This window comes from Gaeumannomyces tritici, assembly GCF_000145635.1.
Source record: "Gaeumannomyces tritici R3-111a-1 unplaced genomic scaffold supercont2.4, whole genome shotgun sequence".
Lineage (NCBI taxonomy): Eukaryota > Fungi > Ascomycota > Sordariomycetes > Magnaporthales > Magnaporthaceae > Gaeumannomyces > Gaeumannomyces tritici.
Genome location: NW_008804548.1, coordinates 1,265,837 through 1,292,610, shown reverse-complemented (window position 1 = coordinate 1,292,610; position 26,774 = coordinate 1,265,837). Strand labels below are relative to the sequence as shown.

At 60.1% G+C, this 26,774-nt stretch overlaps 12 protein-coding genes across 13 annotated transcripts in view; 3 read left to right on the top strand and 9 right to left on the bottom strand.

Annotated features, from left to right (window-relative positions):
* The window catches only part of GGTG_07864 (hypothetical protein), a 2,901-nt gene extending 1,676 nt beyond the window's left edge, over nucleotides 1-1,225 (bottom strand). Inside the window, exon 1 of the mRNA XM_009225695.1 lies at nucleotides 26-1,225. Coding sequence (XP_009223959.1) covers nucleotides 26-502 — 477 coding nt within the window. The 5' untranslated portion in view covers nucleotides 503-1,225. The remainder of the gene's footprint in view (nucleotides 1-25) is intronic.
* Nucleotides 1,174-2,817, bottom strand: GGTG_07863 (hypothetical protein). The gene is made up of 3 exons (XM_009225694.1): nucleotides 2,616-2,817; nucleotides 2,278-2,545; nucleotides 1,174-2,179 (listed from the first exon to the last, which is right to left on the bottom strand). The coding sequence occupies exons 1-3, from the start codon at nucleotides 2,675-2,677 to the stop codon at nucleotides 1,514-1,516; spliced, it is 996 nt and encodes a 331-aa protein (XP_009223958.1). The 5' UTR covers nucleotides 2,678-2,817; the 3' UTR covers nucleotides 1,174-1,513.
* A 169-nt stretch (nucleotides 2,818-2,986) lies between these two features.
* GGTG_07862 lies at nucleotides 2,987-5,353 on the top strand (the record flags this gene model as incomplete). 2 transcript variants are annotated; one of them, XM_009225692.1, is made up of 2 exons in its annotated part: nucleotides 2,987-5,026; nucleotides 5,101-5,353. In XM_009225692.1, 2 exons carry the CDS (start codon nucleotides 3,093-3,095, stop codon nucleotides 5,117-5,119), a joined length of 1,953 nt encoding a protein of 650 aa, XP_009223956.1. In that variant the 3' UTR covers nucleotides 5,120-5,353. The 2 variants fall into 2 exon arrangements, with proteins under 2 accessions (XP_009223956.1, XP_009223957.1); XM_009225693.1 differs by having other exon boundaries at nucleotides 3,116-3,135; nucleotides 3,290-5,124.
* A 240-nt stretch (nucleotides 5,354-5,593) lies between these two features.
* Nucleotides 5,594-5,826, bottom strand: GGTG_07861 (hypothetical protein; the record flags this gene model as incomplete). Its single annotated transcript, XM_009225691.1, has 2 exons — nucleotides 5,594-5,624; nucleotides 5,696-5,826. The coding sequence occupies 2 exons, from the start codon at nucleotides 5,824-5,826 to the stop codon at nucleotides 5,594-5,596; spliced, it is 162 nt and encodes a 53-aa protein (XP_009223955.1).
* An 874-nt stretch (nucleotides 5,827-6,700) lies between these two features.
* Nucleotides 6,701-7,589, bottom strand: GGTG_07860 (hypothetical protein; the record flags this gene model as incomplete). Its single annotated transcript, XM_009225690.1, has 3 exons — nucleotides 6,701-6,777; nucleotides 7,076-7,149; nucleotides 7,549-7,589. The coding sequence occupies 3 exons, from the start codon at nucleotides 7,587-7,589 to the stop codon at nucleotides 6,701-6,703; spliced, it is 192 nt and encodes a 63-aa protein (XP_009223954.1).
* An 841-nt stretch (nucleotides 7,590-8,430) lies between these two features.
* GGTG_07859 (hypothetical protein) lies at nucleotides 8,431-9,511 on the top strand (the record flags this gene model as incomplete). Its single annotated transcript, XM_009225689.1, has 3 exons — nucleotides 8,431-8,641; nucleotides 8,996-9,019; nucleotides 9,156-9,511. The coding sequence occupies 3 exons, from the start codon at nucleotides 8,431-8,433 to the stop codon at nucleotides 9,509-9,511; spliced, it is 591 nt and encodes a 196-aa protein (XP_009223953.1).
* A 2,684-nt stretch (nucleotides 9,512-12,195) lies between these two features.
* GGTG_07858 (hypothetical protein) lies at nucleotides 12,196-13,526 on the bottom strand (the record flags this gene model as incomplete). Its single annotated transcript, XM_009225688.1, has 4 exons — nucleotides 12,196-12,339; nucleotides 12,377-12,467; nucleotides 12,835-12,861; nucleotides 13,472-13,526. The coding sequence occupies 4 exons, from the start codon at nucleotides 13,524-13,526 to the stop codon at nucleotides 12,291-12,293; spliced, it is 222 nt and encodes a 73-aa protein (XP_009223952.1). The 3' UTR covers nucleotides 12,196-12,290.
* Nucleotides 13,527-13,535: 9 nt separating this feature from the next.
* GGTG_07857 (class III chitinase) lies at nucleotides 13,536-15,410 on the bottom strand. Its single transcript, XM_009225687.1, has one exon. The coding sequence runs from the start codon at nucleotides 15,232-15,234 to the stop codon at nucleotides 14,095-14,097; it is 1,140 nt and encodes a 379-aa protein (XP_009223951.1). The 5' UTR covers nucleotides 15,235-15,410; the 3' UTR covers nucleotides 13,536-14,094.
* A 456-nt stretch (nucleotides 15,411-15,866) lies between these two features.
* On the bottom strand, nucleotides 15,867-19,299 carry GGTG_07856 (hypothetical protein; the record flags this gene model as incomplete). The annotated part of the gene is made up of 1 exon (XM_009225686.1): nucleotides 15,867-19,299. The coding sequence occupies one exon, from the start codon at nucleotides 19,297-19,299 to the stop codon at nucleotides 15,943-15,945; it is 3,357 nt and encodes a 1,118-aa protein (XP_009223950.1). The 3' UTR covers nucleotides 15,867-15,942.
* A 24-nt stretch (nucleotides 19,300-19,323) lies between these two features.
* On the bottom strand, nucleotides 19,324-19,872 carry GGTG_07855 (hypothetical protein; the record flags this gene model as incomplete). The annotated part of the gene is made up of 2 exons (XM_009225685.1): nucleotides 19,324-19,414; nucleotides 19,550-19,872. The coding sequence occupies 2 exons, from the start codon at nucleotides 19,870-19,872 to the stop codon at nucleotides 19,324-19,326; spliced, it is 414 nt and encodes a 137-aa protein (XP_009223949.1).
* Nucleotides 19,873-20,295: 423 nt separating this feature from the next.
* On the bottom strand, nucleotides 20,296-23,131 carry GGTG_07854 (hypothetical protein). The gene has a single exon (XM_009225684.1). The coding sequence runs from the start codon at nucleotides 22,492-22,494 to the stop codon at nucleotides 20,863-20,865; it is 1,632 nt and encodes a 543-aa protein (XP_009223948.1). The 5' UTR covers nucleotides 22,495-23,131; the 3' UTR covers nucleotides 20,296-20,862.
* Nucleotides 23,132-23,981: 850 nt separating this feature from the next.
* Nucleotides 23,982-24,441, top strand: GGTG_07853 (hypothetical protein; the record flags this gene model as incomplete). The annotated part of the gene is made up of 1 exon (XM_009225683.1): nucleotides 23,982-24,441. One exon carries the CDS (start codon nucleotides 23,982-23,984, stop codon nucleotides 24,321-24,323), a length of 342 nt encoding a protein of 113 aa, XP_009223947.1. The 3' UTR covers nucleotides 24,324-24,441.
* Between the last annotated feature and the right edge of the window lie 2,333 nt (nucleotides 24,442-26,774).

Below are 26,774 nucleotides of genomic sequence, written 5' to 3'. Positions count from 1 at the left end.
GGCTGGGCAGCGGGCGCGCCTGCACCTCGTCGCGCGGGTCCCCGCCGCCGCCACCACCGCCAAATGGGTTCAGCCTCCCGCCGCCGCCGCCCTGCTGCTGCTGCTGCTGCTGTTGTCCGCGTATCGGCGGCGGCTGGCCCCGGCCCTGCCGCAGCGACTGCTGGTCCTGCCTGCCGCCGCCGCCGCCCGACGTGTCCCAGAGCGAGCTCAGCCCGCTTGCCGCGGCAGCACCGCCGCCCGGTCCTCCGCCGGGCGCCGCCCCGTACCGGCTGCCGACGGTGGGCTGGGCGTAGACGGGGGCGGCGGGCGGCGGGGCCTTGGGGTCGGGCGGGAGCCAGCCGGGGAAGGGGCGGCCCTTCTCGGTGTAGTAGGCGCGCAGGACGCGGCAGACGTTGGTGTCGTCCTCGGTGTCGCCGTCGGCGTCGCCGCCCAGGAGCGTCGTGCGCAGGTTCGTGATGCGCGACGTGGTCGTCGTGAGGATGTTGGAGTACCAGGCCGACATGGTGGGCTGGTTTCTTTGCTATTTTTTTTCCCTTTTTTCCCTCCCCTCCCCTGGGTTGCTTATTCTCTCACGGTCTTCTCTTCTTCTCTCGATTGATTGCCGAACGCCCTTGGAGAGCTAGGTTTGGGCTATGTCGTGGCGTCCCCGAGGCCGGGGCTGTGGCTGGCGGCCTCCTGTCGTCTTGCTCTTCGGCGCGCTTATGGGTGGCGGGTCGTGGCTTCGTAAGAAATGGCTGGGTCGGCTGTGCGTCGAGGGCGGGCGATTTGCTGGATTTCGAGGTGGTGGATGGGGGTCGGGAATCAGCGGCGGTCGATGACGGAGGTCCACGCCTGATTCATCGGCGCCAATTCGAGACGGTTCTTGGAGCAAGGTCCTGCTGGATGGTTCGTTTGCCCGCGATTCAGAAATCCCTATTTAGAGTTATCTGTCCGAAAGAGAGCCGCAGGTCTGGTACCTTACAGGCTGGAAAGACGGAAGAGTTTGTTGTCAAGTTGGCAAGACCGGACCGCCAGTTCGATGCGCTGACGGTCTAAGGTTCCATCGAGGTCCTGCTTGGAATTTTTGTTTCAAATCGGATTCCAGCATTGACTGTCCCGCCCGCTCTTTTGCTGGCGGTGTCTGGAGCCGGGCCTGGCTCCATGATTCGACCACCGCCTTCGCCCTGACCCCGAAAGATATTTGGAGACGGACCGCATAGAGCCCATGGCTGTGCGAGTTTCAGGGGCTTATTCGTAGTCATTATTCATAATCTACTTGTGCCACCCATCGGCTGTCATAACTGACAACTGAGATCACAAGCTAGGGTATGGTTAGGTAGGCACAGAGCCTGGGTGGCTTGCGCCAAGGCGTCGCTATGGATATGTGCAATTCTGGTATCTCGAGCTTCCGTCATTTCTCCCAGCACCCCATAATGAACAAAGAGCAAGCCCCAAACGCGCAGAGACATGATACAAATTTCCATGCATGATGAAATGGCACTAGACGGCCCAAGATGGAGCGATCCGGTCCATTTTAGAAAGCCAGGAGCTTCTCCTTTGCCGGGCCCTCAATCTCCTTCTCCAGCTGGACCTTCTTGCGCTTCGCCGCCATGCGGACGACCCGTCCGCGTTTGCGCTTGTCGCCCACCGCCGTCTTGCGTTTCGATTTGCTGTCGTCGCTGTCGTCCTCCTCGTCGTCCTCGTCATCGTCCTCCTCCTCGGAGCCGTCCTCGCTGCCGAGCCAGTCCTCGATGTCGCCGAGCTCGTCCTCGCTCTCCTCAATGTCGCTGACGTACTCGACCTGGCCGTCGAGCTCCTCTTCCTCTTCCTCCTCGTCCTCCTCGTCCTCCTCCTCGATCGGGTTGCCGTCCTCGTCGACCTCGATGCCAGTGTCGCGGTCCTTGTCGCGAACTCCGTCGCCCTCGCGCTCCATCGCCTTGAGCACCTTGCCCCAGATGGCCTCGCTGACGTTGAGGGGTTGGTCGCCATAGGCGCCCTGACGGAGGCGCTCGATGAGCTCGCGCTCGATGGTCCGCTCCAGCTTGGCCGCGGCCTCTGCCTTGCGCTCACGCGCGGCCTCGCGGTGCCTGACTTTGGGCGCCAGCTTGGGGACCAGCTTCTCGCCGAGACGCTCCTCTTCCGCGGCTATCCTCCGCATGCGGATCTGGACTTGAGTGAGGCGAGTAAGGCGTTGCTTGGCCTAATGGAAGCGTGAGGGAGTCTCAGTTAGCATACGTGGACATTGTACAATACTAGAACTTCCGTAGTTTAGTTGTTTGGTTTCACGGCCTCACTGACCTTATGCCTCTGGAACTTTGGGAAGTACATCAGCTTCTCGTCGATCTGGGCGAGAGCCTTCGCATAGTTCTGTGAAAGCTTGATGCGCTCCCATAGCTTGCTCGGCAAGTGCGCGCGCTCAATGGTCTTGATGTACAAGTAGAGGGTGTCCTTGGTCGGGTGGGACCTGACAGTGGCATAGCGCGAGTTGGCCAGAGGGCATGACTGTCTGTTGCAGAAGCCGGTCGAGTTGTACTCGTTTCTGCAAAAGTTCTGGTTCTTCGTAGTCCTGTTTGAGAGTCCCTGTTAGGATACGGCGTACCGGGGGCAGCGGGAGTTGGATGTGAAGGAGAACCTACGAGAGCTTGAAGGCGCAGAACTGCTGGTTGATAATATTCCACACAATTTCGTCGGACGCCATTTTGGCGATCTGGCAGTACCCCTGCGACCAAGCACCGAAACTTTGGGGCTATCAGATATCGGGCAAGACGGTATGTTCGTATCGAAGGGTTGAGTTTTCTGATGAAAGCGGAGGGGCAGGCTTTGCCGCTCGGTCGCGAAGGAAAAAAAGTTATGGCTGAAGGGAGTGTTCTGCAAACCGAAAATTTTAGCGGGGTCCTTTTGCTATCGCGGTTGCTAATTGGGCACCTAGATCTCCGCTCATTGTGGGGCCGCCGTGTCAGGGACAGGGGAGGTCAAGTATGGAAACCTATGAAATAACTGATGAAGCCATTCCCAATCGAGCTTTCATCACTCTTTTCCCCTTTTACAAATGGCCTCCGATATTGCGCTACTTTGCCGCAGGTGAATGAATACGGGATACCAGGAACGATTCGATGCTTTGGCCTGCCTTGAAACGATGGGGTCCACTACACCTGTGTGCTTTTAGCCGCCGAGCCAGACCTCTCCCACCCTTCCAAGCGTGCTCAGGAGTGGCTAGGGCGAGCGTAACACAGCGCGGCTTCGCAACATGTGAGCCTAAAAAGAGCAACGCTCAGCCGGAATTCACAAATCCCCGTAATAAACACCGCAGGTTCAAGTCACCCGACGAGGACACCATATATGCCCTGTCCTCGGCGCAGGGGAGGGCTGGCGTGGCGGTCATACGGATCTCGGGCCCTGACTGCTTGGAGGTCTACCAGCAGCTGTGCCCAGGAAAGAAAGTCCCGGAGCCCCGATATGCAGTGGTGCGGGCGCTACACGAGCCCACCCCGGGCAAAAACAAGGACGTCCTGGACTCGGCCGCCCTGGTCCTCTCCTTCCCGGGCCCCAGGTCGGCGACGGGCGAGGACGTGCTGGAGCTGCACACGCACGGCGGCGCCGCGACGGTGCGGGCCGTGCTCTCGGCCATCTCGCGGTGCCGGGCGCGCGCCAGCACCGAGATACGGTACGCGGACCCGGGCGAGTTCACGCGGCGCGCCTTCCTCCACGGGCGCCTGGACCTGGCGCAGGTCGAGTCGCTAGGCGACGCGCTCGACGCCGAGACGGAGCAGCAGCGCCGCGCCGCCGTGGCCGGCACCTCGGGCGCCCTGGGCCGGTCCTACGACTCGTGGCGCCGCTCCCTGCTGCACGCGCGCGCCGAGCTCGAGGCCCTGATAGACTTCTCCGAGGACCAGCACTTTGACGAGTCCCCCCGCGAGCTGCTGGGCAACGTCGCCTACCTCACCCGCGAGCTGCTGCGATCCGTCGAGCGGCACGAGGCCGCGGGGCGGCGCGCCGAGCTGCTGCGCAAGGGCGTCCGCGTCGCGCTGGTGGGGCCGCCAAACGCCGGCAAGAGCTCGCTCATGAACCTGATCGTCGGCCGCGAGGCGTCCATCGTGTCCACCGAGGCCGGCACGACGCGGGACGTGATCGAGGCGAGCCTGGATATACGCGGCTACTTGTGCACGTTTGCCGACACGGCGGGGTTCAGGTCTGCCGCCAAGCCGCAACAGTTGGGGGAGAATGGGGACGCCACGCCATCATCACCCGGTAATGACGGCACCATTGGCCTGGTCGAGCAGGAGGGTATCCGACGGGCCAGGGCAAAGGCGGAGGATTCGGACGTCGTCATCGCCCTGGCCTCGATCGAGCCGGTGATCCAAGCCCCCGGGCCAGACGGGGCCACGACGACGCGCCACCGCATCAAATACGACGAGGAGACGCTGCGGCTGGCGGCGCAGGCCCAGCAGCGCATCGTGATCGTCAACAAGCGGGAGCTCGTGCCGGCGCCGGAGCTCGACAGCCTTATTGGCCAGTTCAGGTCCCAGGTCCTGGCGCGCTTTCCCGGGCTCCACACCACTCAGCCACTCGCCGTCTCGTGCAGGGAGTGTGCTGACGCGAGCGGCGACGACGACCACGACCACGGCCCCCTCGTTGGGGGCCGCCGCCGCCACGCCCACGAGGCGCACCCGACGGGCCAAGCCACGGTAGGGCTGACAAGCACGCAGGGCGGCGGCCGGGACACCGACCCGGGGTCGGTCCAGGCGCTGGTCGACCGCCTGGCCGGCTCGTTCGAGTCCCTGACCTCGCTGCCCCCGGACATGCGGGACCTGCTCGGCGTCACGGAGCGGCAGCGCCAGCTCCTGGCCCGCTGCCGCGGCCACCTGGAGGATTTCCTCGCCGAGGCCGGCGGCGGCTTGGACGAGACGACGGCGCCCGCCGACGACCACGACCCTGACGTCGTCCTCGCCGCGGAGCACCTCAGATACGCCGCCCACGCCCTGGCCGCCATCACGAGCGGTGAGGATGCGGGGGACGTCGAGGAGGTGTTGGGTGTCATCTTTGAGAAGTCAGTTCCGCCGTCGCCGTTGTCTTCCTGGGGCTAGGTCGCTCTGAGCACTAATGATTCAATGCAAGCTCCAGATTTTGTGTGGGGAAATGAAGTTGATTGTACAAATAGGAAAATAATCTAGTCTAGAACACAGCGACCTCGAGCTCCGAGGCAGCGATGCCTCCTCGAGATCCGTCCAGTCTATATGCTAGCCCGCCACCTCAACCCCTTCTCGTGTCGACAGGATTGAAAAGGCGGCGGGGTGTAACAAATGAAATCTAATGCTGGGGTGGTGAAGTGGCGAGCGTGAGGGGTGGGTGCTGTGAAAAAGAAATCCTCCTGCGCCGGTCTAATGCGGTAAATCAGTCTTGCCTCTCCAACACTCGGATTGCTCGCGTGTGATGCGATTCCTTCCCGTTCTATATGCTTTGGTCGGTGCTGTCTATATCCCGATGCCAGAAACTCCAGTAGATGATGCCTTTTTGTTGTTGTTTTGCATGGTGACACAAGATGGGAGGGTTGAGACTTCACTCTAAACCAGTCGGGCTAGAGTGGTATCTCCCTCGGAGGTTGCTAGTTGGCTTCTTAGGAGTCCTCCTCGTCGTCATCGCCGCCCCTGAAAGATGAGTTGTTAGTATGAAAATTCCTACTTCGTCCCGGTCCCCTCGAGTGTGCTCGTCGACTTACTTGTTGTAGCCGGAGCGGCCAAAGTTCATGATGGGCTTCTGCTCGTCGTCCTCATCAGGCTTGTTGTTGTAGCCAGAGCGGCCGTAGACGACCGGGTTGCAGGTAGCAGCGAAGGAGGTGTTGGCAGCCATTGCGAAGGATGGAGTGGTGGAGATGTGGTCTGGTGAGGAGAACGTAGTTGTGATGTTGTTGAGAGATGGCGGTGGATATATAGGATGGAGAGTAGGTTTGATGGATACTGTTTGTTTTGGTGGCGGTGCAAGAGATGTTGTTCTTGTTGTGGGTGATGATAATAACCAAAAAGAAACGGCCCATGGTCTGGGATCCCTCGACGTTTATATAGTCGATGGGATTCGGGACAACCCACGGTCAGCACCTTGGATGGGGTTCCGGGCAGAGACGTTGCGAGCCGGCTGGTGCCGGGGATGGCAAGGGAAGGAGTCGAAGGACCTTGCCTTACCGCGCACCCCCCATGGCGAGTAAAACATCATACTCGCACGCCCCCTCGTTTCCAAGCCCCAGGCACCAATATGAGATGGGGTTGGGTGTGTCATTTTCTGGGTGCCGTCGGCAAGGAGATGACATAAGTCCCGCTTAGGAAGGGGAGGGGGCGGAGAATGGGGGGGTGGATGGATGGAAGCAGCAGAAGCGGGCAAACAGGCAGTCAGGGGCCTCGTTCGATGCTTCTCAGCCTCCTTGACAAGGCTTGCAGCAGCTTTGCTGTGTAAGAGGCGGACCCCGAGCAGCTAAAATCCGAACCATGGCGGACTGCCAGCCATATGAGCAACCAATATGCAGCATGGAGGTACCTCGGAGGGGGAGATCTGCAGGCGGCCAGGCCAGGGCAGAATGAAATGTAATGAGAAGATGCGACGCGACGGTTCCAGAAGGGGCGGTCGGATGTACTGGTAGAGGTTCCCATGTACCAGCCGGCTTGCAGGGAGTATCTAGGTAGCCACGTGTGGTGGTGGTGGCAGTTGTCAGGGGGCTGCCATCCCATGATGATTACCTATGTGACCCAGCGGCGTCCATCATTGTCGACTGGGGGGGTGGAACCAGCTGGTCGCCGAACTGTTGGCTTTCTTTTTTGGGGGCTCAGGCGCTAATGCCCGTTAGGCCATTGCGGCCGGAGCTTAGGTGTTCGCAGAAAGTAGCAGCGGCAGCAGCAGCAGCAGCAGCAGTAGTGGAATTCGGAGTTTGCATGGGCGTCAAGAGACGGAGAGATAATCGTTGGCGTACGGTGTAGGTACTGGGAGCAACGCGGGTGCTAAGCGAGCACCGCCAGGTCAGGTCTAAAAATGGGGGCTAAAAATGGCAGACCTCCGTAGCCCAGGCTAGTCTGGCGTCTCGTCGATCAGGACTCGAGCTTTCTCGAGTCACCCAGTGTGGCGGGTCGCCCAGCGGACCACGGAGCCTTTCCGAGCAGGGGTTGATTGCTAGCACGCACCACAGGGCTGTGACCAATGTCAGCACCAGCACCAGCCAGCCCGATTGGGATAGCCATCAGACGTTGTGCCGCCAGTGGGCACCTGGTAGGTTCCTCCGTACTGGCGCGGCCTCACCACACAGCCACACTCGATCGGGGTGGTGGTGGTGGCTCGCATCGCATGCGCAACGATTCGAGGACAGCGTAGCCGGTGGCGAGTGGACACTGGGAATTGGGAATTGGGGTGGGCAATCGAATTGGAGATCAATCGGACTGGGGCCCTGGAGTGTGGGTACCAGTGGGTACCAGTGGGTGCCAGTGGTGCCCCAGGGGTGCGGTACAGGTGGTGGGCACCATCGAGGTTTGCCGCTGGCCCTGCTGACGCCAAATTTCAATCACCCCCCGTCAAACCACAGCAGCCACCCACCGTCGCACAATCCTGCCCGCAACGGGAAAGAGCACCTGCATGCATGTTCTTTTTCTAGAAACCTCACAGAAAGAGCGCTGGATTAGGTCACCAGGATTATCTAAGAGCGAGCAGCGCTAGAAGCTGGCCCAGGGCGCGTGCATTTGATGTCAGCAAAGTCACTCAAACTCATCGTCTCTCGTCGACGGATTTGTCCACACAGACCGGTCCTTTGGGCGGTGGGCCCGTTCTCGGCCGCCCATTTCAGGCACCCGTTTTTTGTCTTGGAACGAGCCGCTGCGATGCTGTGGCCGAGTGGGAGATTGCAGCTGACGTCGGCGGGGTACCTGAGGCAGCCCAGCCTGGATGACGGCTGCAGGGCTGCCAAGCTACCTTCCCAGCGCACGCAATACACACGCAGGACACACGACGCAGCAGGCCATTGACTGTTGACTCTTCGGTGAGGGTGCAGGCCCGGCCCGATTCAACCAGCGACTCTCTGAGTGGCCGCCCTCGAGCCCTGCCCTGTGTCCGCCGCGGGGCCGCCGCTGCAGCTCAGATCCGGCGCGGAGCACGTCTCCATTCAACAGCGTGTGAGCTAGGACGAGACGCATCTCATCCCACGCATCTTACACGGCCATCCCGCGCCGGGGGGCTGCCTGGAAAACGACGGCCGCCGCCTCCACTCCCAAGCTTGACTCAGCCGGATAGATACCCATCTATGGACATGCAAGGCGAAAGACGGACGCCTCGAAAAAGATGTCCCACGGGGGACAAGGACAACCGAGCCGACTCACCGGCTCGGCGACCCGGGGATAGCAACACCTGATCGAGACGACGAGGCTCGCAGTGCGACATTGGCGGAGCTCCGCAGCAATGCACATGTGCGGAATACGAGGAGGAATGGCGCGGCAGACTGAATCTGCGCCCGGGCTGCTGCTGCTGCTGCTGGGTTCGCTGATGATCAAGTGCCGACAGGGCTGGTCCAAGGATCCCCCACCGGCTCGGCCCATGCTTGGCGAGGCCATCAACAAGACCGCCTTGGAGGAATTGGCGTGTCAAGCTGCGGCGATGAGGGGCAGTCTGCGCAGAACTGAGCCTGCGGACAAGTGGGGTAATCGCAATTACTGTGCCGAAGGCTTGCGGATACGCGGGCTTTGACCGACATTTTCGGTTTGGACGCATTCCTTTTCCCTGCTTTTCCGCATCCGCATGGCACCTTTGCGGCCGTCGATGGAAGGCTGTCGGCTGTCCCTGCACATGGGCGGGTTTATGCCAAAGTGATGCATCCCCACACCCACCTCTCCTCATACAGTGTGTGCACTCCAAACGAGCTCCACAGCCAGAAGCAACGATAATGGAACCAGGCACGCAGGATTGCAATCCCATCGATATCAATCACATCGACCGGCCATGGGCACAAGGACCGGTTGAAGCGCCGGCCCAGGCTGACAAATGTGCATTTTAGGTCTCTGCCTGTCGATAACTGGAAGTGAGTAAGCAGAATGGCGGTCAAACCTGCCATGTGCTGCCGCTGGAGAAGGCCGAAGCTCAGTGTAACTCGGAAGCCGAGATATTGAGTGGGCGGCCACGACACAGGTGCCGTCTGCTGCTAATTATCCCCAGAGGGGGCAAGGAGACGGTCAGGGCTATTATGCCGTGCCAAAAGGCTGAAGGGCCCCGAGGCGGACACGATTTCCAGGCGCACGAGGCATTGCAACGGCATTGCAACCACACTAACCGTGCCCAAGCTCATGGTTTATGGTACTGCCGGTTACACGGGGCGCGCATGGCTGCGGCGCACGCCAAGTCGCCCAGCCTCCCTGTCGTCGTAGCCGGACGCTCTCCCGAGCCGTTCGCCAAGCCGTTCAGGGAGCTCGGGGCCGAGCTTCGGGTGCAAGCCCAGCGTCATAGACGCCGTCGTGACCGACATATCGGCTCTACTCAACTGGTCCGGTTCCTGATTGCGCGCACCCGAGCTTGATGACTACCGCTTGGCAGAGTTGGAGATTGAAGCGAAGGGCTACAGGGGTCGTTTTGCTGCAGGCCGAGGAGCTGTCCGACCTCAGCGCCGTCGACTGCGCCACGGGCGTGCCCGGCATCGAGACCCTTGTGCACGTGTCCACCAGTGCCTTTCCCAGGGCCATACCGCAGACCTTACTGAGAGGCCGAGTGCGGGGCCAACCGCTATCGGACGGCGGCGCAGATTGCGGCGCGCCATGACACGGCTGTCTCTTGCGCTCTGGGTTTTATCAATGTCTACAGCCTGGCGCCGCTGGCTGTGGCGGAGGTGGCGCGGCGTGGTCTGCAGGGCGAGGCCCGGCCCGGAATCCAGACGCCACCGGCACAGGTGGTTGGCATAGTATTCGGATCTGCCCCCTATTCCGGCAATATCAGCCCAGTACTGTGGCTTTCTCCTGTTTTACCCCTTTTCATACGATGAAAAACCAGGCTATATTACCTTCATGTCTGTTTGTTTTTCGCCCCCAGCCATCCATCTACGTCTATACTTTGAGCTCATCTCATCTTGATCAAGCTGCGGAGATGGCTGCAGGAGAGACGCGTGCTGCTGCCGCCAAGAGGCGCCCACCCGTCTTGTGAACCCGCAAGCCACAGTCTCCCCAATCTGACACGACGCCCACGCCCGCACCACACACACACACACACACGCACGCACACACATCCCCCTTTGGACCTGCATCCGTCTGACTGATGCCCGTAGCCACGTTTTTTTCAGTCTCCTCGTCAGTGCGGACTGTCTCTGAGATGAGAAGATTGCTGCCTGGGCTGCGTCAGGCCGTACAGCCCTACGCCAGATGCCCACACTCCATCGACCCCAGCTACGCCGTATTGATTTCCTGATTACGGGTTGGCACTGCCGCGCTCTGTGGTTCTTTGGGGGCCCTGCTCCCACGTGGCTTTTGCTCTTTCCTGACTCCCCAACGACTCGGCCCCCAACTTTGGGACCCGATCTCGACCGCGGATGGGCCTCGAGAGCTAACTCACTCTGGGGGCCGGGGCAAAGCCACCGACTGCGGCCCCAAAGAAACTGGCGCTGCCTGGGAGGGGAAAAAGATGCCTAACCCGATTGCCATGCAATATGCGAACGGCGTAATCAACAGCGAGGTGCGATGGCCGAGTGTCTCCCAGCGCCTTCACGTAATGCATCCCATCCCATCAATAGCCAGTCCAGCCTTGCTCCGCCCGGCCCTGCGAGCGGTTCGGTCGTACAAGTTGAGAAGATGAATCCTCGGCCGTCCGCCTTTTTGGTGCCGGCATCGTTCCCCACATGCGCCGTGGTCGCACCAGCGCGCTGTGCAGACGCATGGAACGAATTAGCGCAGGCCCTTGTCGGTCGGCTCGGGGCGTCGTGGTCCGGCGCAAACTGGCGGCGCAAGCTCTCTTTTTCCCTCGTTGCTTTTCCCCTCCCCCCTCATTTTGATTCTGCCTGCCTGTCTGCCTTTGCTTCGGAGCTGCTGGTGCAGGACAGGAGAAAAAGAAAACAAGATCCGCCTCCACCCCGGCGGGCGCTGCATTGCATGCCTACCCCGGAGCTGTAGTCGTCTAGATATTGCCTTGATTATCTCTGCCCCCACGCTAACCTGCCACCCTCCCTGGGTGCCTGCCTTCATACCTGCCTACCTAGCCACCAAGATATGAGAGGTCGGCGGGGAGATTAGCGATGATGCTGCATGCACTCCACCTACGTGAAACGGGCTATACTATGCAAGAAGAGAGCAAAGATGCCACGCGCGTGTTGCATCCCGTCCCTCTGCAGGCCGTTACCTCACCTCCACCACCATGGAGTGACGAGTTGTACGTACGAGCTGCCCTATTAGGAAAACATTCGATGGATGCTTGGCCTCCTGGCTGGTCCGCTCGGACTTTTGTTGGCTACTTTCTGTTGACTGGCTGTGCGGCCTTCTCCCTCTTCGTCTCTTTCCTGATTTGATCTTTGGGTCGGTATGACGATGCCATGCCGCAGCTTGCGGCCCGCCGGCGATAAGCATTTCATGGGTTTCCTAAACGGGGGTCGGCTCGCCGCCGACTTTTTGTGGCCTGGGGCCTATCCGGACATGGGGCGCACTGCATGGCATGGGGGTGCTCTTTGGTTGCAGAACGTTCGTCAAGGTTCTGTATCAGTGGCACAGCAGGCCTTGTTTTGTTTGTTTTATTTTCAAATTTATTTGCAAGGCTAAGCCAGCAAATAGTCGGGATAATTTTCCTTCCGGTCAGACAACAACTATCACTAATCATCGCAGATTCCGCGGAAACTGCCCCCTCTCCTTTTCACCTCCCCACGCGCGTCGACATAGCCCCACGCCCTCCAACCCCCAAGGGAAGGCATTTCGTAAGGCGCAATGACATCATCGCCGCACGAGCTTGGCACTTGGCCATGCGACGGCGCGGAGCTAGGGTCCGACGAAAGCGCCTTGGGCCGAGCCGAACCCTGAATAGGGCTAGACGGAAATGTCTCCGACACATAACTCGGTTTGCATGTCACCATGTCTCGCGATTGCAGCGTGCCCCCCCTCCCGCCGCCCGCCCGCTACGGCATACGAAAGAGGTGTTGGTGCAGATACGCGGGAGAGCCCCCGCTGGTTTGGGTTTCTGCTGCGGTGAAACCCGGACAAGAGCCGGGACGAGCAGGCGCCCTGAGGTCAGCTGATTTAATTTGTCTGCCCTTTCTTCGTTCAGACGGCTACCTAGGTAGGTAGGTAGGCATGCAGGTGCAGGTACCTGCCTACCTGAACCTGAGGTAGCTACCCGCCGCCACGGCCTGGAGGAGCGGCCATGCTGCCTTGACGATCACTAACGCCCCGTGACACAGGTTTCAGAGACCACCTACCTGCCCCATACCTGCAGGGTGCAGTAGGGCTGAGGCCTCTGCTTTGCGAGGTTGGGCCAGATGCGGCAGCTGGAACGAGATGGCGCTGCGCCTGCGCGGGTAGAAGGAAGAGGGGAGGGGTTAATTGCCATGCTGTGAACTGCTACGCAATGTGTCACCAATATCAGGATCAGGGCCGACTAGATCATGGGGCAATCCGTGTATCGGGACATGCCAACATCCCAGTTCCCAGGATAGAATGCCCGGTTACAGATGCGGCTCTGTGGGCGGCTTGCAGTCCTGCCGGCTCCGCTACTAGCCGGAGCGTCCGGGACGTCTTTACGCCATGTCAGACCGGAGCTCGATAACACGATGCAGGACCCCGGCTGGACTACCGCCTCTTCTACTACCTCACTCAACCACTACATCTAGCATGCGCAATGTAACCACGGAGAAGCCCGAGGTACAAAGAAATATACAAGGATACAAAGCAGGCAGACAAAAGACTAAAAAAAAAACGAAACAAGTGTAAGTCCATAGGTGTGAGTGTGCTGACAAGCCAGACGACCCACCGGACCGACCAACAGGTCAAGCCTAGTCTAATTCCAAGATATCTGTCCCATGTGACAAGTAAACTCGTCAGCCAAAAAATAAACAATACAGTCTCCTCGAGCAAATGCCCAAAAAAAAAAGGCGCCCGAATCGACAAGCAGAAACTCGCCACCGGCCGGCGGGGCCTACCAAACGAAACGGCCTGGCCACTCAGAACCGAGCATCTGCCATCGACGGCCTAGACCTTTTCTTTTGACGATCCCTCGAGGCAAGGCCGCGACCAGCCGCCCCCAAATTCATAGTGGCTCATCGCAAAAAAAAAAAAGCGCGAGCGGGTGACGGGGGAGAGGGGAGTGTTGTGGTGCGCCCAATGGCCGGCCCTATGGCGGGGCTCACCTCGTAACCTCCATCATTCTCTTTCTCCCTTCGCTGTCGGTGTCTCCTCCTCACCGGTCCTGGTCTTATTTTCTTTTCTCTGTCGGCTTTGTAATCTTTGTCTGTCTCTGTTGGAGAAAGGAGCGCCCGCCGTCGCTGTCTGGGTTGCGACTCGTCATCTTTACTGACTCATCATGCAGGACTTGCGGGAGACGCAGAAATAGGGTGGGATCTCGCACCACATTTCTACACTCCACGCTGCCTCGGAAATCGGACATATCGGAACTTTTGACGTTGGTGGCTTTCCGGACGGGAAAATGCGGATTTGGTGCGTTTCTATTATCCCTTGTGTATGCCCCAAAAGTACTGCATTACCATTGCGTAATCTCAGAACGAAGGGGGACACAAGGCCCCTACCTAACCACACGCCGGTTTCCATTCCCAGATTCCCCGTAAGCAACGCGAAATGCAAAAACAATCCAACGAGCCTTGCATCGAGTGGCGGTGAGCAGCGCGGACGAAAATAACCTGAAGCCATCAAGGAGATGTGGGCCAGGGGTGACGACGGAAGCATTAGGGGCTTAGACGCGGACGTCAGTCACGTCGTGTGTAGAGGGACGAGCAATCCGCCGCGGTCGTGACTGGTATGAGGAGTGCATCCATCCGGCGCGAGCAACTGCGATGCACGAATTGCGGGGGCACTGGTGTAGCTCGAGGCTGTAAAGGGGCACGGCTCGTGGGGGTATCGGTCTATCTCGAATCTCGAAAGGTGATAGGAGGAAGACCCGCGGTATTCATTGTCGGCAGTGCAGTCAGTCTAAATCCTTCTGCCTGTCCGAATAGTAATCGAAATCTCCAGGGACGGGGGCCTCGGGACCTTGCTGGCCGTCAACCTCGTGTGAAGGCTGCTGCTGCTGCTGCTGCTGCGTTGCTTTCCCCTCGGCACACTTTTGCTCTTCCTCCGCCTTCTTCTCCATCTGCTTCTCCTTCTCCTCCTCCAGTTCGACGTGCTCCCTCTGCGCCTCGCTCTCGATGGCCTTGAGCACGGGCTGCTCGCCGTCCGCGACGGCGCGCTCGCCCCTGAGGAGCGCCGTCATGAACATGGCCCACTCCCAGGGCCGGTCCTCGCCACCGGGCAGGCTGTTGAAGTACTCCCAGCCCATAACGCCTCCGAAGCGGGCGTGGTGGCCGGCCAGGAGAGGGAGCACGTACATCAGGGCCTCCCAGGGCGTCCAGCCGCCGCCGCTGGCCGGGTTTGTTATGAGCCCGACGACAATCTTCTCGGCCGGCCAGACGCCGCGGGCCACGGCGGCGTTGTACATGTGCGGGGAGGAGCAGTCGCCCCAGCCGCAGTAGAACTGCGTGTTGAGCCAGGCGACCTCGCTCCCGCGCGCGGCGTGTAGGGCCTCGTAGCCGAAGCCGCTCAGGTTGCGGCGCGGGTCGTGGTCGCCGAGCAGGGCGGACGCGACGGGGGCCAGGGTGATGATGAAGTCGCGGCCAAAGTCGGCGCGCAGGCGGTCGATGAGGCGCACGACGCCAGCCAGAGACATGTCCTCCTCGACGTCAAGGTCGAGGCCGTCGAGGGCGCGGGCGCGGACCAGCTCGCGCAGGGGCGCGTAGTAGGTCTCGAACTGGGCCGGGCCGCCGTCGAGCCTAGCGAAGGAGCCCTTGGCGGCGCCGCCGAGCATGCCCAGCACGCGCACGCCCGAGGCCTGCAGCACGCGCATCTCGGCCCACAGCGTGTCGAAGCGCGCGTGGTCCGGGTGGTGGTCGTTGAGCGTTATGGCGCTCGGGTCCTCGTTGAGGTGGATGGCGGCGACGATGACGTGCGTGACCGAGATGCCGGGCTCCGTCAGCAGCGGGAGCACCGAGATGGGGCGGCCATCGGGCGTGTGGTGCGTCTGGTAGTACGTGATGATGCGCGGCAGCTCGGGCCGCGGAACGGGTACCATCCTGGGCTATCCTCTCTGTGCTTGCTTGTGCCTGGAGAGCTGCCTAGAGGTAGGCCGGTGGGCAGCAACCTGCCCGCAACCAGGTTAAGCCAGGGTCGGGTTGGGACGAGGCCGATTTATATGCTGGCTCTGCCCGACTGACGAGACGACCTAACGAGAAGAGGGAAGGCTCATCGAGGTCCACACTTGCAGGTTGCCACGAACCCCTCCACTGCCCACTGGATTGCACCTGCCTCTGTTACACAGTCGATACACTGTGCAACTTGCTTCTCTGAGCAAGAACAAGTCCAAAACATGGCACCTTTACACAGTATTAGAGAAAGGTACCTTTTTCAACACGGCATCACACATCGCACAAAGACATGATGAAACTCATCGTCAGTCAAGACGAGTCTCGCCAGGATCGGCTCCATGACTGTGAATAGCGACCAAGCCACCACCGAAAATCGAATTAGGGTAGTATCTAGAATGTACAACCGACAACAAGTACCAGCAGATGACGCCCATGACGTTGGAAGGAAACAAACCAGAAACGCAGCCCAATGTCAATAGCGGCGGGAAACCTATGAACATGAAGCTTCAACCAATCTCAACGAGGATGAGCTTGGAGGGGAATGAAAGAGCTCGCTGTGCGCAGAAAATGGCCAAGTAACAAAAACTACAATCCTGCCTCCTGTTTGGCAGCCCCGTTTAACAGCCCCGGCACCTTCAGATCCTCAGCCCACGAGAGCGCATCCTTTCGGGCGAGTTGATCAGGAACCCGTCGTTGTCGTACAGGCCCAGGCTGTCGAGGCTGTGCCTGTCAGGACTAATCTCGACCCCCAGGGTGCTAGTGCCGCGGCCGTGGCGATACCCGCCGCTGCTCTCGCAGTCGCCACCCTCGCTTTGGCCCGCGAACCTCCTAGGCGGCGTCTCGAGCTGAGCGTTGCTGTCAAAGACTCCGCTCTGTGCGGTGCCGGCCCCGCCGAGCTCGGCCAGGAACCGCTCCGAGATCTCGGGGATGAAACCGGCCGAGAAGCGGTCAAAGTCGACCTTGGGCATCTTCAGGTCCATAAACCGCTTGTCTTCCTCCGTCAGGCCCGCCGCGGTCGAGGGCTCGGACCGGGTGCAGGTGCATCCGGTCCAGACGGCTAGGGGGCACGAGTTGGTAGCCGGGGGCTCTGCTGACGAAAATCGAGACCGGTCGACGTGTTGCGTCGCCGCTGAGGCACCGCCGTCGCTGCCGGCCATATATCTATCCCTCTCAGTCTCCTCCTGGCTAATGGTGCCTAGGGCGAGGTAGTTCTTGGTCCCGGCTGGCCTGGCCAAAGGGCTGAAGCCGCCGCCACGGAGTTGGGGTATTGTCGGACTCTCAAGGGTATTGCCGCCGCCGCCGCCGCCGCCGCCGCCGTGATGCGATGACACGGCGCTGTAGTTGCTTACTTGGCTGTTCATCCGACGCAGCTCCGCGATAGTGCTCGTGACGAGATACTTCTCTCCTGTTCCACCAAAACCAACGCCGCCTCCCACCGTGAGCAGGCCTTTCTTCTCCTGACGCAGCACCTTTGGCGGGCATGTCGACGACGAGAGGGGCAGACGGTTGTTTGCAGCCACGGCTGCCTCGTTCACATCCTCGGGCTCTGCAGGTGTCAAGACCATGACAGCCGGCGGAAGGGGAGGCGGGCAGGGTGGAAGCGACTGACGCGCCGCCATGAATTGCATCTTATCAGGGCTGCCTGATCTGCCAGGGTCGTCCACATACTGCGAGTATATCGAAGACGCTGTCGACACCACCCTCTTGCCGCCTCGGACCCGGCGGGCCTCCATCGCCGAGTTGATGTACCTGGCGCCAGGGCTCGGCGAGAAGCCACCCTTTTGGCTCAGGGCAGGGCTTGAGGTGGGGCTCGGTGTCACCACCGACACGAAGTCGTCTTCCTCCCCGAGCGTGGGAGAGCTGCAACGCTCCGTGTCGACGCGCAGCTGGTGGGGCGGCGGTACGACCCTTCTCGCAGTTGGGCTCTCCATCTCGCAGTCTCTGCTACTTCCAAACAGAAAGCTGCGTGTTGTGTTTGCGGTGCTGGGGCTCGTGACCATCAGGGCTGGCCTGACGGGCAAAAGACCCTCGTCGGTCAGCTCCCGCTGCCCCTCGTCGGGCGACTGTGAGGGGAGGAGTACCGGCGCCGGGAACACTCCCGACCGCATCCTGGTGCGGAGGCTGGGGGTTTCGAGCAGCTGCTGGATCTCCTGCCGGCTCTTGTCCGACGTTCGGGAAGGGCTGCTGGTCAGGATCTCCGTCTGCCCGTCCGGAGATGCCGAATACAGGATCCTCTCGGCCTGGCTCCGGCGCTGGACCGGCGTAGGCGATGATTCGCCCGTCGAACTCTTGCTCAGTTTTGGGGGCCGGTTGAGCACCAGCTTTCCCGACCCAGCGGAATCAACGACCTTGCCTCCTGAGAAAGAAAGCCGTATGGGCGTCCCGCGGGTGGACGGTGGCGTGCCTGGGAAAGTGACAAAGGGATCGGTGGTTGTAGGCTTCCTGCCTGCGGAGAAGCTGTGCCTGTCCTCTGAGACGCTGGAAGATGGGAGACTAGTCGCTTGTGTACTGTTGTCCTGCGCCGCCTCGTCCACGCTGTACAGCGTGGAAAGCGACTTGGAGCTGGCAGTCGAGGGCGAGTCGACCACCCTGACCGACGCCCTCGAGGGGCTCCGGCTCGGGCTGGTCAGGCGTGTCGCCACGGCCGTGGCCTCGTACACGACGTCGGTCGTGGTGGTGTCGCCGAACATGCTGTCCGGCTCGGAAATGTCTGATACCTCGGACGTGTTGCGGACGTGGCCCGGGCTGGCCTGAATAACCGCTAACAGCACCCCTGCCGACTTGGAGGGGCTTGGCCCTGCCGACTTTGAGGGGCTTGGCGTGCGCCTACGGTTCGCCAGCTGGCTCAGGGGCACGTCGTCCTCGTCATCGTCGACAAACTCAAACGCCCCGGCGGTTCGGGAGGTCATGACCCGCGCCACGAGGTGCTCCCGGCTGCTGTTCTCTGGCTGCCTGGTCGGGGACGCGGCCATGCGGTTCCGCCGCGCGACGCCCGTCATGGTGCCCTCCTGAAGCCGGCGCTCGGTTGACTGCAGGATCTCGGCAAGCGTCGAGTCCGTCGAGGGCTTGCGGCCGCGCGCCGTCGAGGGGCGCCTCGCCGCACTGCCGTCGCCTTCGCCTTCGCCGTTCGCCACAGGCCGCCCTTGCTCGGCCTCCTCGTACTCCTCGTAGATGAACGGGCGCGGCGGAGACTGCTGGGGCGCCGGGCGGCTCGGGACGACCAGGACCGGGCGCGGGGGCGGCGGCAGCTTGCGGATCGGGACCGCCTCGGTCGAGTCCCCGTGGTGGCCGCTGATCACCAGGGCGTCCTCGGTCTTCTGGTGGCTGTACAGCGGGAGCCCCGGCAGGTTCAGCCGCGGCAGCGTCGGCGGCGCCATCATCTTGAGCGGCCACGAGTCCCGGAGCGACTTCTTGCCGCCGCTGCCGGTCGGCTTCTTAATCTTTGGCCCGTGGATGGCGTCTTCGTCGATCCAGTTAGAGTTGCGCCTGTGAGGACTGGTCTCGCTGCCGCGACGGTCCTTCTCGGAGCCGCTGCCGCTGCCGCCGCCGCTGTTACCAAGACCGAACCAGTTGAAGGAGGTCCGGCGCGAGGACGACGACGAGTTCGAGAAGATGGGCGGCAGCACGGGAGCCAACGACACGCGCCTGACGGGCGATGGGGCCCTCTCGCCGCTGCTGACGGACCCGCCGCGCTTGCGCAGCTTGCGCGGCGAGCCGCCGAGGCCGCCGTTGATGCTGGACGCGTCGCCGTTGTCCATGAAGGCCGGCTCGCCCTGCTGGCTGGCCAGGGCGACGCGCTGCAGCCGCGCCGACCGCCGCCGCGACGCCCAGACGCACGCGAAGCCCAGCGCCGCCGAGACGAGGAGCGTGGCGCCCACGACGATGCCGACGACGACGCCGAGGCTCATGGGCGAAGACGGCTCTGCCGCCGCCGCCGTGGCGGCTGCGGACTGGGCTCTGGTCTCGGGGCCGGTGCGCGCCGGTGACTGCATTGCGAACAAGGGAAAGGCCCGCCGTCACGCGAGGCCTTTCGCCGGGATGATGTTGGTGATGTTGTATGCTTGGAGGTTTTGCTGATTGGTCCTCCTTTTCTTTCCGGTCTCTTTTCTGGGAGATATATTCAAGGAAAAAGGAGCGTGGCTGATGATACCATGAGGATACAAAGGAACGGTTTGCTTTTTTCTTCGGTAGTTGCTCTCCAGTGTAGAGGGCGAAACGAACAGCAACACACAAGAAACGAACGTGTAAGGGTCGGTGTGTGGTGTGAACTGGAGAGACGAGAGGGAGGCGGCTCGTAGGTGGTAGGGAGAAACGGAGAGGGCGAAGGGGGGAAGGGGAATGTTCCGCTCCTCGCGCCTCAGCCGATCGCGAAATTGATCCGAATCAAAAAAGACCCGGTCCAGGTTCGCAGCTCCTGGCGTGGCCGGGCCCCATGGCGAGAGAGCGTGCGCCGCCACCGAGGGGTGGTCGTTGGAATGGGTTGTCGTGTATGGCCTGTATGGCCTCGCCGCGGCGCATTCCAGCGCCCGAGACCACCGCCTAGAACTTGGGCCGTGTGAGGGCATATGGGGGGATGTTAGAGGGTGCTAATGTGACATTAGGGAAGAGGATAGAAAGGAAAAGAAAAAGATGGTAGGGGGAGAAAAGCGAAAATAAGTCGAGAGAGCAGGTAGCCAGGAAGGTGGAAGAAAACCTGAAGCGTAAAAGATGCGTCGGCGACAATCCGTGCGAGACGTTAACCACTGCGGCATGTGGGCGTACGCCCTTTCTCGGGGTAGGAATGTTTCCGACCAAGCAGCAGAGAGATCTCGATTGAAAAAAAAATTCGAGAGCATCATCCACCGCTGGGCACGAGGTGCAATAAAACACTGGAAATCACCAGGCCGCTTGGCTGAGAGACCTCCTCGTACTTCGTGTGCCCAATACCGCCTTGTTTGGGACGGACGCCTTGGTAGACCATGCATGTGTAGACGGCTTAGATGCAAAGTCACAAACATAAAGAGCACGGGTTGCCCACGGATAACCATTGGAGTTTACGAAAACGAGATGGTATCTTGGTGGATTTTGTCTTCCTCTTTTCCCTTCCATCCCCTCCATGCCTCATTTCCCGCTCAAAATGCTTCTTTCTCTTTCCCTCTTCCAAACCCCTCAAAAACTCGTGTGTATCCCTAGAAGAGCCAGGACGAAAACATCCCGACTCTTCTCCCTCGTGCTGCCACCCAATCCACATTTCATCGAATGATTGATAAGGGATAGGTGGGAATGAGAGACCATGAAAGGGAGGTGAGGCAAATGGGACTCAAAGAGACGCGACATGAAAAAGCAATCAAACCCCTAGGTATGGCCATATAAAGGAGAGAAAAAGGTACCCAAATATGGGGAAGTAGCGTCCGTTCCACATCACAATAAAAAAAACCGACAAAAACAAGAAGGCTGAATCTCCCAAATGCAGCAAATATATTCTCATCAAGAATTGAATATTTCGGAGCTCAAAACCCCCGGGACACACAACAAGCAGCCTGCCACCTATTGTCTGTGCCCTCCTGGTGTGGGGTTTAGACGTGGTGCCTGGCGTGGTGCCGGAGATGGCGGAGCTGTCGGCGCACCTGGGGGGCGGCGGCACCCGTGTTGGCGGCGCCCGGGGCCGTGATGGTGGTGGTGGTGTCGTCGTACTCGGTCACGTACTTGATCTCCTCGGTCCACAGGATCTTGCGCACGACGTTGCCCTCAGTGATGTATTGGGTGCTCACGTACGACGCCGTGTCGACCGAGGTCGGGGCCGGTGGAGGCGGAGGGGGTGCGGGCGTTGTCGGCGGGGGAGCCGGCGTGGAAGACGTTGATGGCTGCACGGGTGGCGGCGGGGGAGGAGCCGGGGTTGACGCCTCGGCGGCCACGACGGGCGGCACAGGTTCAGGCTGGGGGGACGGCTCAGGCGCCGCAGTCTCAGCGGCGACGCCGGCATTGACGGGCTCCGTCGCCTTGAAGACCTGGCCCGGCAGGTAGGTACCACTAGCCGTGGCAGTCTCGCCGGGCTTGTAGCTCAGCACGGGCGCGGGCGGGGCGCTGGGCGGAGGAGGCGGCTTCGCCGGGTTGGGGTCCTTGTTGGGGACGGCGGGCGCGGGGCCGACCTGGATGGCGACATTGCCGGGGAGCGCGTCCAGGCCCTTGAGAAGCTGCTCCGTCTTGATTGCGTCAGGCATCTTGATGCCGCACTGGGCCGACTTGGCATCGTCCTGGATCTTGAAGAGTGGGCAGTCCTCGATGCGACCCGACGGGTTGGTGCACTGGTCGGCGGCCTGCTGCAGGAAGTTCACATCCCAGCCCGTCATGAAGTCACCGTGGTATCCAAAGCCCGAGACGTCACCGTTGGAGATGACAAACTGTCCGTCGCGACCCTTGAAGGCGTATGTGTCCCAGATGGTCTCGTAGAAAAGGCTGATGAGGCGCTTGGGGTGGCTTTCGGGGCAGGTACCCGTCATGACGAGGTCGGGGTAGGCAACATGGTCGCGATGGTTCTCCGAATCAACATTCTGGCCGTCCCAGCACGAAGGGAACATGAGCTCGAACCGAACGCCATTAGCGCAGTTGGCATCCAGATACGCCTTGTCGGGCAGGAAGTGGCGGTACAGGGAGCCCTCGGGGGCCTTGCCATAGTTGAGGCAGTTGAAGCCAAGCGCACGCTGCTGCAGGTCCGTCTGGCTGGTCTGGCCCAAGATGCTCCAAATTGACTTCTCAGGATCAGGTTTGTTGACATCACCCAGCGCCGTCGAGTAGTTCCTGCGCGTGGTGTCTCCTGCAATCATCCTGAACCCCTTGGGGTAGGCCGTGACCTTGTCTTCGTTGGAGTTCTTGAAAAGCAGGTAGTATGCCAACATGCCTCCCTTTTGTTCGACAAGCTCGTATTTGCCAGTGGCAGCATCCCTGAAGTAGATGGACGGGTGCCAGTAGGCTGACTTATCCTGCTCGACGGCACATGAGGTGCAGTCAGAGTTCATGAGGTCGTCATAAGTAGCCGAGGGCCCAAAGCCCCCGGAGCCGTGGATCGAGTGGACGTGCTGTGCCACTTCACCCGGAGAGACCAACGGGTCGATGCGGGCAAGGCCAGAGCGCACCCGGCACTCCATGCGCCAGAAGGCGTCGACGCAGAGGGCCACAGAGCCCGCAGCAGCTAGAGTTGAGAATCTCATGGTGAATAGGTACTATGCGGCGGGGTTGTTTGAGAACGAGTTTCTGGGGAAACAGAGTCGATGGGTGGCCTCGTCTTTGTGGTAGGTCCTGTTTCCTTCTCCTGGTGACTGCCTGATCAGAGGCACTTGATGTCGGACCGTCTCGAGGGTCGGGGCTGGGTGAAGCCTGGCTGTTCCAGTGCTCGGTGGAATTCGCCGTCGGTGACGTCGAGTCTGGACCCTTGGATTTGCGCTTTCCTCTTTGGGATATCGTCCTCCTCTTATTCCCTCCCTTGATTTCCTAGACAGTCCGTCGCAGGTGTGTCACAGCGAGATGCTAAAGAATGTTGGCTTTCGTTAGGCCTCCACTGGGCTTGGTTGCTTGTTGGGTGTAGGGGTCGAAAAGGATTGAATCGAAGTCGTAGCGACGCAGTCTAGGCGAGTAACACGGGGTCACCCAAAAAGTGACGGCGATCAACACACAAGATGAAGCGATAGTGAGAGCGGCAAAAACACGCAAAAAAACAAAAAATGAATGAGCGTGTGTTGTGACAAGAGAATGAACGTCGAGGTCAGCCAACGTAGACAACGCGCACCAAAAGAGAGCGTGATAGAGGGGTTTGCGCAAAAAGAGTGAAGGAGTGAAAGAAGAGCAAAGAGAAGGTGTGGAGAGGCGAGACGGAGGGGGTGGGAAGGAGAGACATGACTGAAGATATCACATTTTTGGAAGTGGAAGGGGCCCGCCGTTGGGTGGTGCCTGCCATGGAGTGGGTGCCCACGGGTGACCACGGTGCCACACACTCCAATCTCACCCAGCCCTCGCTGCCGCCCGCCCTTTTCCCCATTTTACCCTGCCGGGGTCTCTGCCCTTGACCCCCGGTCGCTCCCACCCCGCTGCCGTGTTTCCTGAGCACGTTCAATTGCGAGCGTCGTCAAGGTTCAGATTAAAGGGCAGGGCACATTCTCTTGGCACGCGGCCTGGACGACGCGGCCAGCATCTTCCCAAGCTGTTCCCTGGGTTTTTCCCTGGCGCTCCTGCATGGCCGCCCGTGTGCGGCCATGGAGGGTGTTCCTGGCTCGGCAGGGCCAATCCATCGCGCTGGTCGCTCTAGTTTGATCCCCCAATTCTCCGACCAACGGAGCTAACTAACACGGGTTCGTGACCCAGGGGGCGAAATGGAAGGAAAGGAGGTCCGGCTGTTACACACAGCGACAAGCGAAGGGAAGCCGTAGTATCGTTTGGGTAGCGCCTGCGCGGGAGTTCCTGCGCTAGTGTGGTTACCCCCTGGCACGCCACCCACCTGGTACCTACCGACCGCCGCAACACTACCCCATGCGCGAATGGCCGTGCACTACTGACGCTGCTGCCACATGCTTTCTTCCCCACCTGCAGCGTTGCAGTTGGGTTGGGGCTGAAGGGCAGGGGCGCTTGAGATGACAGGGATCGGCATGGAAACCATCACGGGACTGCACGACTCGTCACTAGAAAAGGTTCAGGTGAAATACCGATGGGCAGCCACGCAGCCTGCCGGTTAGCCCTGCAGTCGACTCTGCACGCCACACCGGCGCCTTCGCTTCTCTCCTCCAGCCTCTTACGCCATCTATCCGCATTCCAAAACAAGGCAGCTGAAATGAGGACGGGCTGCAAGATCAAGAAGCTCGCAATAAAATCCCCCGAGCCGGGCAAATCCACCCCATCTCAGCCCGTCGCATACAGTAGTACCAAAACCCTGCCTCCGGCGTCGTCGCAGCCCATCAGTCTCCGTCTCTCACATTTGACAGCTGCCCGCCCAATGTTTGGCTACATAGAATGGGAGGCTAAGGCACAACCGCTCCTCAGACAAGAGTAATATGAAAAAAGGGTTGGCTTCAAGCCGGTCGTCAGCGAACCAAAAAGACCGCTGGATGTGTGGGTCGGGTGCGGGAGAATGGGGTCTTTCTTGTCAAACGGTTTCAAGTGAGATCTGCCCAATCAAACGGCTCGCGCCACCCCCACCACGGCCGCCCCTTTCACAAACCAGCACCCCCTTTTTCTTCTGTTGCTTTTCCCTTGCACGACGATCGGAATGCAACCCAAAGCCGGACCTGCATTCCACAAGGTGGAGGATTCGCGTTTGTGGCTGCGCCACCCATGCTCGTGGATTCGACCCCTATTCTGGGCAAATTGTGATGCTATTCTGGTGTCGCAGATCGCGTGCAGCCAGTTCGGCCTCGATGACGCTCCTCCAGATTCTGGTTAATCTCTTGTTTCTTTTTATTCTATCTGCGTGTAATCACGCACCCTCCCAATAAGCGCAAACAACCGGCTGAATCGGCAATATCCATGACATCAACCCCAGGCGCGAGAGATGAGCAGCCATGACGACCTGCCCGCCCGGAATGATGGCTCAGAAATGCTAGTCGTAGCAACACCCGACCCGTATGCTAGTAGCTGCTTTGCTATGCAACGTGCCACCGTGCCACCGCCGCCGCATGTGCTGACCGCTTTGCATCCCGTCCTCGTCGGGTCTCACAACCTCGCGGCCTGTCCGATCCTTCGTCCCGTGTCCCCTCGGTTGCACGACGAAGGGCGCAAGCACGGTGACCAGCCAGCACGTCCAACATCGGACGCGCAGGACGCGCAGGCAGCGTTCCCCTGCCCACACGCTCCCTGTGACCGCCGAGGCCCAGTCGCGGCAAATCAGAGAGCAACCTCACCCGCTCTTCATCTAAATGTGCCGTTCTTTTGCTTCTCAGTGGTCGCTCGGCTGCGCTCGCCCCAAGACGACATTCATGCGTTTCTCCCCTCGGCGCCTTGGCCTCCCCCCCTCGTGCCCCTCCCCCCCTCGTGCCCCTCCACCCCTCACGTCCGCTGTGGTTTCCTGCCAGTGCCTGCCCAGTCCCCAAACACAAGCGGCGTGTGTGTGGGAAACAAAATATCGGCCTTGCGAGCCAGCTTCTTAGGTACCACATCTTATGACCGTCCGTCATGCAACATTGGTTCCGCCCCTCGGCGCTGCTTGTTGGCAGCTTGGCGAACTGCAGATCTTCACTGACACGACTTCGTGCAAACAACACAACCGGGTTAGTCAAAAGGGTGGATATGTAATATGTGGGAGATATTCAAAAACAGTAGAATAAAAGTGAATGGGAAATGGGAGTTTGGAATTGGAAAGGAACCGTTGTGTCGTAGAGATCACGACCTGATTTGGCTGTCATGGTCGACTCTCCGCCGTCGTCACGACGAAACGACGCCAGTTCAGCTGTCCCGCCGTTGCAGAAAGCAGTGGACTACCTATGAAGGCCGCTTCAAGCTGCCAGGATTTGAGGTTGACCAGGTCTGCAATCGGCTCCGGTCGATGCTTACCCACATACCTAGTAGGTAGATCCCTGCCGCGCCTCGCTACCACCCAGCTCGCAGCCATGACCAAGTCGTCTGCTCGGATGCGCAGAGAAGCTCTCGCCCGAGCACGGACAGATGTCGGGCTGTTGGCGCTCGACCCTCGCATCAACTCCCCTCATCCTTTGTCCCATTGTTTGCAGATGCTGGCTGGCTGGGTGGCAGGCTCTTGACCTGGCGAATATAAGAAACGTGATTAGAACCCAGGCGCCTTTTCATATCAGTTAAATGCCGAGGCATCCTTTTTAGCAATCTCTCGTGAGATTTCGGGATGGTCGAGCGGTTGGGACCAATGCTTCCGCCCCCAGACTCCCGCCGTCGCCAGGTTGGAGCAATGATGTTCTGGTTTATGTGCAAATTCTCTGCGCTCCTGTTCCATGATGTGGAAACAAGATCTTGGTGAACCCAGTGCACTTTCCAATCGAGAAACACCAATTTTCTTAGCCAGGCTAAATTAGCTTTCGCCGACCACAGTTGTGCAATCATGCTCATATAAAGTTCCCGCCTCGCCATGACCTCGACGTTTGCCAAGCGGAGTCGCCCGCCGGCGGGCCGGGGCGGTGGCAAGAAAAACCACCAAACGGTGGAAAACGTTGAGCAAACAATCCCAAAAATTGCGGACAATTGGCTTATTTTTATTTTTATTTTTTTTAACTCTCAGGCTCTACAGACCTATGTATCATCCATTCAGTCCCCGTGATGATAGTTATCATCTACTTGTCCATTAGCTAGAAACCACACCCACTCACCCCTCTTTTGTCGACAATATAATCACACCACGTCGACCGTGACCTACCTCTCGGCAATAATCCTAATGCAACCGACCACCTCCAGCGAGAGGGGACCCATTGCCGATGCGCGACTCATACCCTCTGGAATGGAGGTGCACTGTCGAGCCACCTTCGTGCCCTCGGACCGGAGG

What these genes read in the sequence shown, in the direction of transcription:
- GGTG_07857 (XM_009225687.1), bottom strand. Translation starts at nt 15,234, where the DNA reads ATGGTACCCGTTCCGCGGCCCGAGCTGCCGCGCATCATCACGTACTAC.
- GGTG_07854 (XM_009225684.1), bottom strand. Translation starts at nt 22,494, where the DNA reads ATGAGATTCTCAACTCTAGCTGCTGCGGGCTCTGTGGCCCTCTGCGTC.
- GGTG_07863 (XM_009225694.1), bottom strand. Translation starts at nt 2,677, where the DNA reads ATGGCGTCCGACGAAATTGTGTGGAATATTATCAACCAGCAGTTCTGC. An exon ending in TTCTGCGCCTTCAAGCTCTC is followed by an intron (nt 2,546 to 2,615) that starts GTAGGTTCTCCT and finishes ACTCTCAAACAG; the next exon opens with GACTACGAAGAACCAGAACT. An exon ending in CAAAGTTCCAGAGGCATAAG is followed by an intron (nt 2,180 to 2,277) that starts GTCAGTGAGGCC and finishes CGCTTCCATTAG; the next exon opens with GCCAAGCAACGCCTTACTCG.